At 33.9% G+C, this 15,822-nt stretch overlaps 2 protein-coding genes across 2 annotated transcripts; both read right to left on the bottom strand.

Moving 5' to 3' along the window:
* Positions 1-2,463: 2,463 nt before the first annotated feature.
* LOC149781415 (uncharacterized) lies at positions 2,464-9,046 on the bottom strand. The gene is made up of 5 exons (XM_089934709.1): positions 8,909-9,046; positions 6,604-6,674; positions 4,683-4,907; positions 3,264-3,350; positions 2,464-2,637 (listed from the first exon to the last, which is right to left on the bottom strand). Exons 1-5 carry the CDS (start codon positions 8,913-8,915, stop codon positions 2,464-2,466), a joined length of 564 nt encoding a protein of 187 aa, XP_089790835.1. The 5' UTR covers positions 8,916-9,046.
* Positions 8,999-14,576, bottom strand: LOC149781414 (uncharacterized). The gene is made up of 5 exons (XM_089935504.1): positions 14,367-14,576; positions 12,790-12,862; positions 10,823-11,080; positions 9,942-10,087; positions 8,999-9,104 (listed from the first exon to the last, which is right to left on the bottom strand). Exons 1-4 carry the CDS (start codon positions 14,571-14,573, stop codon positions 9,972-9,974), a joined length of 654 nt encoding a protein of 217 aa, XP_089791630.1. The 5' UTR covers positions 14,574-14,576; the 3' UTR covers positions 8,999-9,104; positions 9,942-9,971.
* Between the last annotated feature and the right edge of the window lie 1,246 nt (positions 14,577-15,822).

The following is a 15,822-nucleotide window of genomic DNA, read 5'->3' as shown; positions in this document are numbered from 1 at the left end:
AGGCAAAGTACTATAAGACATAATTTCCAATCATGTAAAGTCTAAATTTTCCTTAAGCGGAACACACGCTCTCATAAAATTCCATTCTTCTCACAGCAACTGATACATGTACAGGAAATATTTTTCTACCAAAAAACAAATGCCTATTAGTTCCTGTTTAAAAATCTCTGAACTTAACATTCATATTTTACAAAAAATGTGTAAAAAAAAAAGTCCACTTTAAATCCATGACAGAAGACTCATTGGTACCTGATAAGTGACATAATCAGCATTACATTGGTAGTTATGGAAAAAACATTTTGGGTATTTTCATGAAGTAAATAAGTCTATAAAATCCTTAAGCATCAAATAATCTTAGAAAATGACCACAATAAAACAATTGGGAATGAAAATGATACAAAGAGGTTTCATATGAATTAAATTCTTTTAAATTTAAGAAAAGATAATGTATACAACTTTACACTTTTCCACATAACTGTAAAAAAAAATGCTGTCCGAAATTCTGTCACATGATAAAGGAGGACAGACTTTTACATGTAACAAATATGTGGGGACAATGTGTCACATTATAAATAAGTACAGACACTTTTGTACAGGTTACAAATACATGGGGACAACATGTTCAATGTATACTCAATTTAAGAGTCTTGGAAAATAGATGAAATACTAATCGCTGCAGTTTTACCACTGGTCTGTTTAATTAACTTAAGAACAGATTTGGTATATCATGTGCTAACCACAACACTATCTGAAATTCATACCAAACATATCAAAATATTTATAGATTATCCAAAACCGGCAAACTTGAAGGATCTACATATTTTATTCTACTGTCATCATATTTTATTCTCAAACAACTTGCAATATAAATATATCCATTTTGTAAGAGAGCTGCGTTAAAATAGTCTTAAGATGCATATTATAGTCAGGGACAATAATTTGCTCAAATATGGTACATCCATTTGCACAGTAAATCATGCATATTAAATTTGTTGTACTGGACTGATTGATATAAGTACAGTGTGGTTAGTGTATCATCCAACATAACTGAAAGCTAACGTGCATATTTTGCAGAAGTTCTTCTTTTTCTTCTGGCTCCATTGGTGCATAAAAAACTGCAAGTAGTGATTGAATTTACCCATTCCCATAGCTCTTGCTGAATATTTGATGTGCTGAAGAAAATCATTTGTTTGCTCACATATTTCAGTATTAATTTTTTTTAACAACATGAGACGTGATGACTTGTATACTGGTGGACACTTATGGGAAAAGCCATGAAATGTATCATGAAAAAAACGAGTATTTTTCCAAAAACCAGGTTCTCGATTCAAACAGTACTCCTCAAGCTGGCAACTAAAATCATAAAATATTTCTTCTGGGGCATTTTCCATGTATGCATAAGCAGAACAAGCAGGATCTTTTCTCCCTTCATGTCCTGGTATCATATGATATCCATAGCAATGCCCATAATGCTGTGGGTCAAACCAGAGAAATAAGTATGTTGTACCCTTCCTTCCCACTTCAGGGTATTTTTTATGGCATTTTTCTTCAGCTCTTGCAGGTTCATCATCATAAGTACTATTATGAGATATTTTATCCATTGTGTATTTTGGAGTTTCTCTTAACTGCTTACCATGGGGGGTGAAGTAATATGCTCTCCCAAATTTAGCAGGATTATAACTACCTGGTTTAGGATTAATTTGGTCTGGTTCTTTACAGTTTCAAAAAAGCTGTTTCACTCTTGACACCAGATGGTCCAAAAATTCTAAAGTTGCTGAACATATACAAGTATTCATGACTGCAAATAATACATCTCTAATTTCAGGAGAAAACTTGGCAACTCTGTTTATAACATTTGTGTCTAAATTTGAATTTTTCCTAAGTAAATTCAAAATAGATTGGAAGTCGTCAACAAATCGATAGGGAATAATGCTTGAAATGGAATGATTTGAAGACAATATCATAAAAAGAACTGCTAACTTTCTCAATACTCGGTTGCTACAACCATTTTGCAGAAAAATAGTCAACAGTGAGTGAAAGTTTCTATCAACATGTTGTAACAGAATATCATTTCGGTTTTTTTCCTCTTCTAAAGGTAGCTCATTAGCACTGCCCAAGGTACCAAGCACTTTCTTAGAAAGGTAGAGTTTCTACTCTGAGCTTTATCCTTTGAATCATGATCACCCTGGGCAAATCTAATGAAAGCCCTCTTATTCCTTCGATGACAAGGATCTATTGTAAAGTCATTCATTGGAGTCTCTATTGGTACAACTGTTGAATGTCGAATGTTGATGCCTATCTTAGTTCCATCAGCAGCTAACACTTTTGGACTAAATTTGCAAATGGAACATGGCTGTCTATAATCTAAATTGAACTTACTTATCCAGGAACAAAAGCATGCAATAAAAGTATTATTAGACATAAAAGAAGCTGAATTATGACTGACATGTTTGTAGAAACTATTCATGATTGTACAATAGGAGCCAAAAGAAATATTGAGTTCAGAACATGGTCCACAAAGTCCCAGCCAATTTCATCGCCAGCTCCAGTATCCCTGGTAAGAAAGTGGATGGCCTCTCTCTCTCCTGGACCTATGTCACAATCCCAAGTGCCACTTAAGCAACGGCGATACCAAATCTAAATATAAAATAAGAAATATCAGTATCCTGATTACACTTAAACAACTGTGATAACAAATCTAAATATAAAATCACACACAAACACACACACACAAAATGTATCATTTACCAAATAAATGAAACATTATACAAACAACACAAATGTAAAAACAGATTCCTCACTGATAAAAAGTTAAGACTATTATCTTTTATACTGCTGGAAACACTAAGGCAAGTACACTGTCTTGACCATTGAAGTCAATCTTTTAATACCATAAAATTAGATGCTAATGCATGTTGTGAAATTTGTGAGTTTTCAAAGAACTAGATTTGGGTTTGTAAAGCAACAGAAAAATTATTCTCCCACATCCCCATAACTTAGTCGATACATCTTAGCTTGATAAAAAGGACTTATGCATGCCAATATAAGCAACAACATATTTTTCATTTGTTGGTATAAAATGTTTGTTTTTTTTGTGTGCATATTTATGCTAACAATATTTGATAGAGAGACAGAGATATGAATAGATAGGAACAAATAAAAATGCAATGCTTTCTAATAAAGTGTTTACTTAAAAGATGAGTAAGTTCGTCATCAATGAATTGAAGCTCATTGAAAGAAGAAAATAAAGCAAAAATTTATACCTTGTGTTTTACAGGTCCATGACGTGTATATACAGTGGAAATATGGGATACTGCAATTGTCTCTCCATTAGGAAAGACATATCCTACCTGAAATCAATCAATTAAACAAAACTTTAAGTAATTCAAATATGACTGAGGAAAAGTATGAACAGACAGTGAATGTTCAAGGACTAAAATTTAACCAAATTTCTTGTTGCAATGTGACAAATATTTCCTGAAGATGCAGCAGAACCAAAGTAAATGTACTTTTATTTATTGTGTACAGGATGTGATATTAACTATCTAGTCCTGGTCCATCTGAACCTGTACTGAATCCCATTAATATATGCAGAAAAATCTGACACTGATAACAATTTTTTTAGAATGAAATTTCATTTAAATTGTGGATAAGCAATTAGTACATACATTGTATAATTTTCCATAATAAGTAATATTGATATGACAACTTTGTATGATATTCAATCAATGAAAGTACATCCATCCTCGGTTCATACAAATACTGATGTCACAAAGATGATGATTATTCTGTATTCCAGATGTTTCTTTAGGCAATAACTTTTTTTTCTCCAAGCAATTTATCCTTCCTTTATTACACACTAGCTGATAATGCACTAACTCTTCCATACAAAAGTGATAGATAACCTCAGTTTTTCATGTAAATATCACAGATTTTTCTCAAACAGTATGTTCATGCTCCTACTCATAATAAGTAAAAAGAGCTGATGAAAGATACACTAGAAAAATAATGTATGGTGACTATCTAATTAAAACTGTAACCAATAATAAATGGTAAATACAGGTAATTTACTTCTGTTACATGCATATAGTTTGTATAATTGCTGTAATGATTTATGTCAGTTACTGATGTGATCACGAGCATAATATTGAGCTACCTGAATGCATTTTACCATAGACCCTTATTTAATATTGGTTATTTTCATTCTCTTTTAAATACTTTCTCACAAATTAAGTTCGGTTTGGCATTTTACAGTACATCAACACAATGTAGTTTATTGGGGCAAAGTACCTTGCCAAGAACACACCACTGTAATTGTATCTGGGCTGATCTAATACTAATATTTGAACCTCCACCATCATGGTCATGACCCTGGCATTTAGCAACTGCAGCTCCAAACCTTGGACCATGTAAAAGTGAAAGCAGAGCTAAGTAAGCTAGAGCCACACTGATTTTAGTCACATACATGAGATACACAGGTTAGGCCTCACTTTCAGTCAGTGAGATAATGCAATAACCAGCAATACCCTGATTATCAGCAATTGTTAAAAACATACACTACAAGCCTACAGAGTTTTATACAATAGCTTAGGAGAAAAAAAAGAGACAAATGGATAAACTATGTATTTGGAAGTGGTTGGTTATAGAAATGGGTTGTTAAGCTGAACACAGCATTTACTTACACCACATTTGCACATGTCTGGAACAGTCGGTGGAGGCAACTCATGGTATCCACCATCAGGGGCAGTGTAAAGGTATCCATCAATGTCGCGGCCAAAACTGGCATCACAAAAGGTATGTCTCAACTGTATGGCCTGCTGAAGTAACAATGAACCATCTTGCGATGGTATGTGTCTGCTGAGGCTTGGATACTCCCACAGGCCAGTATCTTCATTAAACTGATGCCCCTGTTAAAAGGACACATTAAATATACTCATTCTCTGAAAGGACTGTGTCCTGATAAAGCGAAACAAGAGAAATTGGTATTAAGTTTGGCACCTATTTGTATCCTCGTCATCAAAGGTAATATCCAACCAGTCAGAAGTTTTTCAGTGGATGAACCAAACATTATGATTCTGAATGTACAGGTTAACAGCAAACCATGGGACTATCAGTTATCTATAAGTATATCCAACGTTAAATAATTTAAGCATTTATAGAAAATATTAATGTAATTCAGACTTCCTCTGAATCGAATATTCTAATATCTAATTTCTGGGGACAATTTTCTATATAATTCTTCTGAGCTATTCATCAATTCAGATTTCATTTGAAAGAGTATGCTCAGAGTATAACTATAAATGTCTGGTTTAATGGAATTTCAAAACTCATGGTAATAGAAAATTCCACTTCATAAAGAGTTGGAATATATAAGAAGGGATATCAGCTATTGATAGTACCTTTATATCCTCAGCAACTGTAGCTGCTAATGCTGGTGGAATCACATCCTCTTCATCCTCATCACCACTAAAATATACAGAATCACTGGAATCAGCAGTTTGTATCAGTAGATCCATCCATTTGTCAGCATGGACTTTCAATTGATTGAGGTGAGGACAAAGGGTCTCAGAGTTGTCAAGATGGAGAACTTTACGTTTTGAAGATGAATAAAGTGCATTACAAAATCCAGACTGACAAGATAGACTATTGTCAGTGATATGAACAAAAGTACATGTTTTGTCATCATCAGAATACACCGAGAACTTCAAAGTTTTATCAGATGAGGTTGGCATCTGGCAAATAGGCTCATTAATTTGATCTTTGGCAGCTTCAAGTTTTTCAATTATCTTATTTTCTGACCTGGAAGAATTATTTAATAGAGAAGGTATATGGTCACTGATCAATTCATTAAAGTCTCATATGGCAGCATTTCACGTCACTCAGATCTACCTCATCAAGGTTTTCCTGAGGTATACTTATTGTGGCTAACTGCAGTAATATGCCATACATTCCACAGCTACAAGACAATTCAGTTGTGTTATCTATATCTGTTTTGGTCAAATGAACATAACAGTCTTCCTGAAACAGTCCAGTTGTCATACTAACTTCATTCATTGAAAAAATATTCACATTAGCTGCACTACGTCGCCAAATTACATGACCATTTTCAATCATTGCATATTTGAATTTATCATAACAAGATCTTTCTTCAGCTATATTTTCTGAAGAAAACTGAGGGTCTACAGTGTGTATGTTTGTCATCAATTCTTCAATTGTCAAATGTCTAGTAGGTTCATGACGTTTGCGTTTGGATGCAGGGGGAACTATGTCACCATAATCAGATGACTCTGGTAAACTTTCAAATGTGGAATTAGATTGAGCTGGATCTAAGGCAATGTTTTTATATTTGGAGCAAATGGAATAGACCTTATCCATGTTACCCTCTCTAAAATTGTACAGCACCTGATTCCTTAGTGAAGCAGGTTTATACTTTTCTTTCATATCTTGAATTGATAGCCACTGGGAATAAGAAACTGTCTTGTGCTGCCATTTATGCAAATTTGGAAACATGGAGATATATTGAAGCTGCTGATCCCATGAAACTGGATATTCAAGTGGAACAAAGACATCTGAGAATGTAACTTGTTGGTACATACAACCTACCTTCAGTTCTGTGAGTTTCAAAAGCAGCCTGAAAGGCAGTCCCATCAAAACATTTACTGGCAGGAAAAAACCTGAAATGTAGGAAAAGAAAACATATTATTCTTTTATTGCATGCTAGCTGAAACAAATCTGTGATTAATATTTCTCGATGGAGATTTTATGCAAAACCTAAGACCCTGCAAAATGACTACACTACTAAAGCAATTGAAAATCTCGAGTACCAATTTTTTCTCTTTAGTGTATTTGTTACAGATTGCAAATAGTAAAGCCAAACCCATCATGAGATCTCCATCAATTTTGTACCCTGCAAAAATGATCATAAGTCAATTACTCACGTCAATTACTCATGTCACATTTCAACAATATCATGCACATGCTTGAATGGCAGCATGTAACAATGATCACTCACAAACACAATAATGAATCTTTCTTCCAGTAATTAGGCTATCAAACGGGTATTGTACAGATTCAGTTCTTATTAAAAAAGACCAATAACTAAGTCAGCAATTGAGCTGCAAAGACACAATCATTAAAAGAAACAAGTTCACATACAATGCAGTTAACTTAATGAATTGTATTTGTTCTTTTGAAAAGGCTACTAACAATGATGCTCACAGCTAGAGGAAATGTGAGTGATTTGATCATATAAATATACCAATGCCTCCTCTACATCACACCCCTAGCCCATGATGAAGACGTGTAGAGCTTAACAGTGCACAACTGTTTTAAAAAAAGTGCAAGTGAAATGCCTGTAAAGAAACTTATCCTCTCATGATGAGCAGAACAAGTACCAAGTTTCAGGGCAATCAACTAAATACTTTGAGTAACTGCATTAACAAAATTTGGTCATACACTGTATCCAACTGTAATCCAAAAATGTCCACAACCCTTACAAATATCATGGGAGCACAAAGATTTGTACATGCAGTTTTAGATGAATATTGTCACATGTGCCAATTTTCATGATCCTTTCAAAAAGGCACCACAATCGGTAGCACTGACAAGATTTTAACAATGCATTCTGCTGCACGACAATACATCAGACTAAAATTGCAAAAGCAAAGTGAATTGTTTATATGAACATTTTCAAATGATGACTGTAACATGCAGTTACATGGCAATCCAATGAAAAATGTGAGACAAGCTGACTTCACAAAATCCTATCAAACATTAATCTAAGAAAGTAACTAGCTCTAACTGAAATAGCAGCAGAGATCTGTCAATGTATGCAACTTCCGATAATGATGAAAACATTTTTCCAAATGTCATGGCAATCCAGTGAAATCTGAAAGATTAGATGATTCATTAGATTATATTATGCACTGTTTTTAGACTGAAATCAATAAAGGGCAATAATTCTAAACTTAATTAGTGGAACAGTGATTTGATATATGCATTATTTGTTAATGAACATAATATTTTACTGAATTTCATTACAATCCATAAAGAAGTTGTACAATTTGCACTCACAAGTTTGTATCATGCACTGCATTGATATACAAAAGAAAACTGAACAAAAATTGCAGAAGTACACTGATTCATTGATATATGTATCTTCTGATAATGACCATAGCATTTACCAAGTTTCCAGTCTAATAAAAAACAAAAGGACTAGTTCAGGCGGCAATTTTGTTGCTGGCTTGCCCGACCAATACCTGTGGGTTCTTAGGAAGGTCATTTAAAATTGATGGCCATCGGCCCAATTAAATTTTCCTCCATCATTATTTTCCTGATTGGGAGAGCCAGTTGATTTTCTGCAGGGCCAACTGATTTTCACACAAGATGGTCACACCAGCCAATGGAAAAAGTCTGTGCTAACTGTACTAACAAGATTGTGACATTCAGTGACAGAAAGAGCAATACATATAATAAAAATTGCAGGGGCAAAGGAGTCTCAGATTCGGATAATGTGGTTATGTGAGAAAGCTTGCTGGTAGCTTATCGTGGGTCGGTGGTTCTTTCTGAGGGTTTTCCGGGTTCTTCCTCCACCATTAATACTGGCCGCCATGTATAGCCTATCTTGTGCTGAAAAATGGCGTTAAACCCTACAGCAACAGCTGGGGCAAAGTGACTGGACAGTTGGTGCCTATTTAGGTAATGACCAGTACATATAACATGTTTTATGGCAACTCATATAAATATATGAGAGACTAATTGTCTTAACAGTGTGCTGAATGAAAGGAAGGATAGACATATATGGATTAGTATATGGGCATGGTTATAACAAATGGAAAATGAAAGATGGATATAGAAAGACTGAAGGAAAAGGTAATAATGATTTCCTGCATTTCTTCTTAATACTTACTTCGCATTCTGCTTGTCTTTGTAGCTCTTTTTCTTCTCTATTTGCACCATCACCCCCATACACACAAAATTATTTTCTTTGAAACTATTTGTTTGTACGTGATGAAGAAAATGATCTAACGACTTCCTAATACTGTTTTTATTTTGGAACAGTATTTCGAAATACCTTCTTCCTGTGGATGGTAATTTCTTTGAATCTGTAATGAAACAAAAAAAAAACACTATAAGCATAATGTTACTGTGTTTAACTTGCCCACCACAGACAATCAAATGTAGGTTATGGCATGCATCTACTTGCCAGCATGCACAAAAAAAGATCCATACCCTCTGTCAAAAGAACTAAATGTGACTATTTCGATGCAAGTTATATACATGGCAAAACATACAAGGTATAGATGTTAAATTTCTGTAAAATGTACATAAAGTATAAAGGTTTTACTGGGATGAATGGTGCAATTTTGTTTGCGGGTTTAGTGCTCTTTGTGGATGTCATTCACTTTATCTTACTTGTTTCCTTACTGTAGCTGCTTAATATTTAACAATTTGAAGGTCTGGTTAAATTGCTTTGATGTTGTTGCCATTTGGTTTCTGGCTACTTTTCTCTTATAAAATGACATTTTCCATTTTTATCACTCATAAGATCATGTGTTCTACTTTGTTTCCTCATGTACCTCTTGAAATAAAAATTACTTGACATCCAAATGACCTACTTGTCTTATGGACACTACAAGACATTCTTCTGTTTAAGCTGTATTCTCAAACTTGAAGTAGGAGTTGGTAAGCGTATATTACTATGGCACCAACACTACAAAGTATAAAATTAAATGCACTATTAAACATTAAAGACAATCTTCTGTTCACATTTCACATCAACAATGCCTATCTTGTTCTCACTTCATTTTTGTTCAAAGTTACGTTTTAAGATAGTTGATTTTGTGGCTTCTAAACACTTCAGTATTAACTAGAAAGCTGGCAAGCTACAGGTATATTTGGTCACGTATTAGTAAGAAGAAAGCCTTGAATAATGCACAAACCTGGCTCTGGCAGCTTTTTGCGTTTCTCGGTTAGCAAATTAAAGTATTCTCCTTCAGCTGCTTTGATATCATCCAATGTAAATATGTTTTCCCAAAAAAATCCTCGTTTCTATCGCATTCAAGCGCCTGTTTGATAATATCCAAACCTTGAAAGAGAAAGATTTATAGGTAAAATGTTGTGCCTCGATTCTGGAGATAACTAATCATGCAGACAAAGACTCATCCGCTATACTGCTTCAGAATGAAAAGTTAACAATGTTTATCAGATGCAATAGAATTATATATATATAATCAATAGATTGTCTTTAACAAGGAGAAAAGAACATTAAATATTTGTATAAACTGATAACCTGATAAAAAAGCTATATCTGTACATTTTGACAAAATGACAATGTTAAAGATAACATTACTGTAAGCCTAATGTGATTTCATTAACCACACATATCAGAAGATTAATAACTGTTCTCTGACAGTCTTAATTTCAGTTTAATGCTAAATGAAATAAAACTACAAATTCAACTTCTAAAAACTTTCCTATCAGTGGGATAAACAAGGTTTTAAACTACACTGTTCTAACTTAACTGATATTTCAACATACGTTTTTATACTTTTATAGCTGCAACTAGGGTATGATAGTTTTTATCCCTCCCCTGTGGTTTATTTAAGGTGGTCATAGATCAAATATAGAATAAATGCAATTACAAAGAGATGTCGTAGAATAGAATCTGACAAATGCTTACAAACATAAGCACAATGTACTCTGTGCTTTGATCACCAGTTAACCATCCAGTAATTTGGAGCCAGTTTGAATGTCCCAAAAGCATGAGCATTTGCTTTCATGAGTCTCAAATGTAGCTATAATGTTGTGATGATGTGATTACCTTTGCTTTCAAAAAATCCACTGAAAATGCCACTTTCAAAAAATCGTAAATAGTGCAGACGTCCCTGGCGAAATACAACACCATATGCACAGCCTTCGGACAATCCTGCTATTGCCATGTCCATCATACTCTTCTCCAAAAGGAACATGTAAGATGTTTCTGGTAAAGTTGTCCTTTGGAGAAGATGGCAAAAAGCTGACTGCCGAGTCACTGCTGCATGACATAATTCCATGTTACGTCTGAGGTTGGAAGTCCACTCTGTAAACACACAAAATAAAAAGATCATATATAATTAAAACCAGTTTGTGGCAGTTTACAGACACTGCACACAAATGGTTACTTCATCATTATCTATAGAAATATTCACACCACCAATACATTATTAGTTCTACATATCTACATCTTATCCACCACCTTAACAAAACTGACTGAAGATAAAAGGATCTTTCAAATGTATAAGACGTGTATGTATATACATATATATATACACACATACACACACTGGTCCTGTTCTTATTATGTGGCCTTTTCAATTGAGGACTAAATGTTTTGTGCATAAGTGTATAGAATGTACATAGTACGGTAGTAAGAAAGTTACATACAACTTCAAAGCATTTAACATCTTCATTTAAAAGCAGCATTAATTATTAAAATGTTCTTGTCTTAAGAACAGACGTATTTCAATTGAACAACTGAATAATTCTTTTTCTCGACTTAAGAATGAAATGCAGGTGAGGTATATTTATCATGCAAATTGCAGAAACATTAAAAAATGTCATTTAAATCTTTGTACATATACAATGCTCTTTCCATTTACTCCATTTTCCAATGCTGATGAATATCCTCCGTATCTGTTACAAAAAATGTATTGGATTGGAGCCTTTCCAACATAAAGCGATTTGGGCCCCACACACCACAGCCAAGGATGTTGAGTCGAATGACTAACTTTTCTTTTAAAGTAATAGGTCTCCATTTTCGTGATGAATTGTTAAAGTCTTCTAATGATTTTTTCCTTTTTTTCTAATGGTACAGTACTGCAATTGATTATGAAGATGAAACTTTTGTGGACAAAATGCCTAGTTTATAAAGGAAGTGATGCATGAGTTGTCTCATGATTTTCTGGTCTTTGTCTGCTACTCAGTGCTGTTCAATGTTAATTTCTTCCTGTGTGCTAATCCATAACTCTATTTTTAGCCCATGAAGACCATTTTGTAATCCTGACATTTATAGATAATTATTGTTAACCTTAGTGGTACACTCAAACCTGACATTGGGAAATAGACATCAGTAGAGATAATCATGTTACTTACTGTACCAATCAAATACTGGTTTCGGACACATATTAAAATAAAATGTTCCCACTTGTGAAGTGAAAATCTTACATTTGTGCACAATTATAATTGCTGCTGTTTGCATTTGAGGGGTGGACTTTCTTGGGGATACTGTTAAACAGGAACTCTTCAGTGCCATGGAATTCTGGCCATAAAAAGTGGGTGGACACTGGTCAAAGAGACATTCAAGGGGGGGGGGGGCACTGTATATAAAGGCTTCTAATGTTTTTTGTTGAACCCGATTGTTTTAACAGGGCAAGGGAATTATAAAAGCATGAAAAAGACAATAGTACTGACCATGAATAATACAAAATATTGAAATATGTATTTCATGAACTAATGTGTGAGAATATATGTAGGTTCCTTTCTGGATGTGGTGTTGCATGGTTATCGTTATCAATTTATCACGTATTTCCCTTTCAACTTTTTATATTGTAAAAAATATATTTTCTTACACTAACATTTAGTTTGGAATATTGCTTAAATCTTATCTAATTAATGCAAGCCATACAGGTTAACAACCCTGACAGTCTGTATTAAAACACATTATGATTTGCAAATATAGTTGCTTAGTAATTTAAAACTTTTCTGTTAGTCATATGGAAATGGATAATCAATGCACACTTAGAGAACTACCTTTGTTTTGCTGCATTGTTGTTGTGTATATACCAAGTTCTGGACGGTCTGATGGAACACCCATGACAAGCACCTGCAAGAAAATAATATCCTTCATAAAATGCTGGGTGGAGATGGAAGTTTACATGCAGTGATTTAACCTAACCAATTAATAAATAAAAAAAACACAGTATGGCCACATGTATATGACACTGTATATGGGTGTTAATTATTTTTTTTAACAATAGCTTTTACAAGTTTTCAGTCATATCGCTATGTCTGAATCCTGGCCAACCAGTCTTAACACTAACCTCCTAATGCTGAACGAAAAGCAAGGCAGCTGTTAGTACCATTTTTATAAGTCTTTTGTATGACTCGACTGGGGTTCAAACCTACAACTTCACGCATCCAAGGCAGATGCTCTAACCACTAGGCTATTGACACTGTATACAATCATTGAGCATATTGTTGGATGTATGTATGGGGGGGGGTGGTATTCAGCATAACACCAGTACATGCCTTAAAAAGCCAACCTAATTTGGTCAAAAATAATCGAAAAAACTAACCAATTTCATATCCCTACTTGTACTCTGGAAGCTGATGGTAAATTCAACTAAAACAAGATGAAGAAGATGGAACAAACATTAAATCTTGTCTTAGATATAAATATGACATTTAAAATGATATCTCATTATTACCTAAGTATGTTGAGTGGTTGGCAGAGTTCTGTATTCAAATCATATGAAATAATGTATGACTATTTATCTCGGATTGCCAATTTAAAAAAGGAAATGTTATCAGAGCTACTCATTGATCTTGGTGCAAAAATTAGTTTACCTTCTTTTATTGAGAACTAAAGTGATTACTATCACTGGAAAAGATCATAAAACAGGGCCATATAATAACATTTTCATATACTGGTCTGAGCATATTATTCCTTTTCTTAGGTTTACGTAGAATTTACCTTTATATCATATGCTGTATTATATATCGCTTATACTAAATAAACCTTATAAAATAAAATAAGAAGCTGGAGTCTTGTTTAATTCATTAATTTAATTTGATATGTCATACAACTGAGTTAATTATTAATAAAGTGCAATTATTGGGCAACAATACTGAATTTTCCACCAATGAGATTCACTCAATATTAATTTAAACATTCTTATTTGTAAAAGTTTAAACAATAACTTGCAAATATCGAAATACGGGTAATGAGTATATTACGTATATCGTGTTACGAGGTATGCGGCAGCCTACGAATAGCTTTACGTAAATTATATACACGGCGGCAGTGCTTATAGTCTTTCCTGATAGGTAAACGGCAGCTGTTCGGTGTTTTAAAGGAAGATTCAAATTGTTAATATAGGTTTTAAACTAGAACAACATAATCCATGGGCAAAGAGTAACTTACTAGAATTCTAAAATATTTCCTCTTTCAAACGGCTATGAATAAAATCACATTGTGTTTTCTTTAATAGACCATCCATTTCGGGTGGGTGGGTGGGTACGGATGAAATGATAATTTATAATTGGCAGCTGTTTGGTACGTTATAATACACATTGGTGTAATCTTTTCAAGAAATTGAAATACAAACCTGTTCACTGCTCTCACTGCGTAACTTCTGATAATGTGTACTTCCAGAAGTACTGGGCACGCCAGTGTTCATTCTTGATGGTCGATTTTCATCTTTTGACGCCATATTTACAGCTGCTGAGTTTGGTTTTGTGTGTGATGTCATGACCACGTGACACACTTTTTGGAAGAAATTACGCGATTGGTTCCAACGATTTCGCATGTTCATAGTCTGGTAGGCAATGTGACATTTTATTTTTGTTTTAAAATCGGTTATAGGAAATACGCAATATTGTAGAATCGTAAGGTGAAACAACAAAATATCAGCGGTAGATTATAGAACAAGCGATATATGGAGCAGTAATTGTCTGAAACTCTTTCAATGTATAGCTGAATGTTTGTCTGATTCGTTATCTCTAATAAGAATTTTGCAACTTTTGTTTTTTCAGTGATTTGTTTTCCTATATCTCAAGAAACTCATTAGAATTTATTTGTTGTGACATGTATGTACAATAATACATCATATCAATATATTCACTTACGGTTACTTGACCTCTCCATACATATTTATATTTCAAAATTAGAGGACAGAGTTTAATTAATGGATCATATAAATGTTTCCTTAAGCTCGGGCTCTTCAAACAGGTATTTATGTGTGAAAAACAAAGCAACATACTCATTTTGCTCCACACATAATATTCAAGATGTGAGATTACATGTGCATGTATTTAATTAAGATGATGTGCATATAAATTGAACTTACCTCTCTATTCCATTGGGGGTATCCCATTCTAGCAGTGGAACGCCCTTCAGATATATGTGAATGTCATATAAACCTTCATTAATGTGGTCTCCAGAACACTTCGCGACCTAAAAGTGAACAGATTAACTTCTTCTGATCGAAATCCATGTCTGATTAACTAGCTCGGAAATGATCGGGGCACGTTGTCAAGGCAAGCAACAAATTTAAGAATATTGTCTATTGACTATCCTTTATTTAAATTATTTAACGAAAGGGTGACTGTTAAGAGCCTATAGTAGAAATAAACATCACCACACCAAGAAACTAGGTAACTACTGTTAACTAAAAACCGTAGTACAGAACTGAAGAGCTACGGGAAGAATTTGTTCTGTATTATAATTGTTTCATTGAATGATACACATTTGGGTTTTACATTTTAAATAAAATCTCCATAACCCAGCGAACAACTGTTTTACAAAAGCGTCTGCTAACCAAAGAGAAACTTAACGGATTATTTACATTTACTTGAAATCATTTATTTATACACAATTATTAGCATACATTAAGTTTACATAAAATCTACAATATCGTCATATCTACCAGATAGTGACAGAGTCCTAGTTTGTATTGGCACGCCACTCTGACCTAGAACACTTTGGTACCAGGTTAAGGCGACCTTGGTTGTTGTCATTGTTCGTATTATTGTTTCAACCACTGTGTAATCGAGGTTCAGCCT

The sequence above is a fragment of the Sinohyriopsis cumingii genome, chromosome 15 (genome assembly GCF_028554795.1).
Source record: "Sinohyriopsis cumingii isolate HCF-2022 chromosome 15, ASM2855479v2, whole genome shotgun sequence".
NCBI classification, from domain to species: domain Eukaryota; kingdom Metazoa; phylum Mollusca; class Bivalvia; order Unionida; family Unionidae; genus Sinohyriopsis; species Sinohyriopsis cumingii.
Note: the sequence above shows the minus strand (reverse complement) of the source record. Positions and strands in the feature narration are given on the sequence as shown.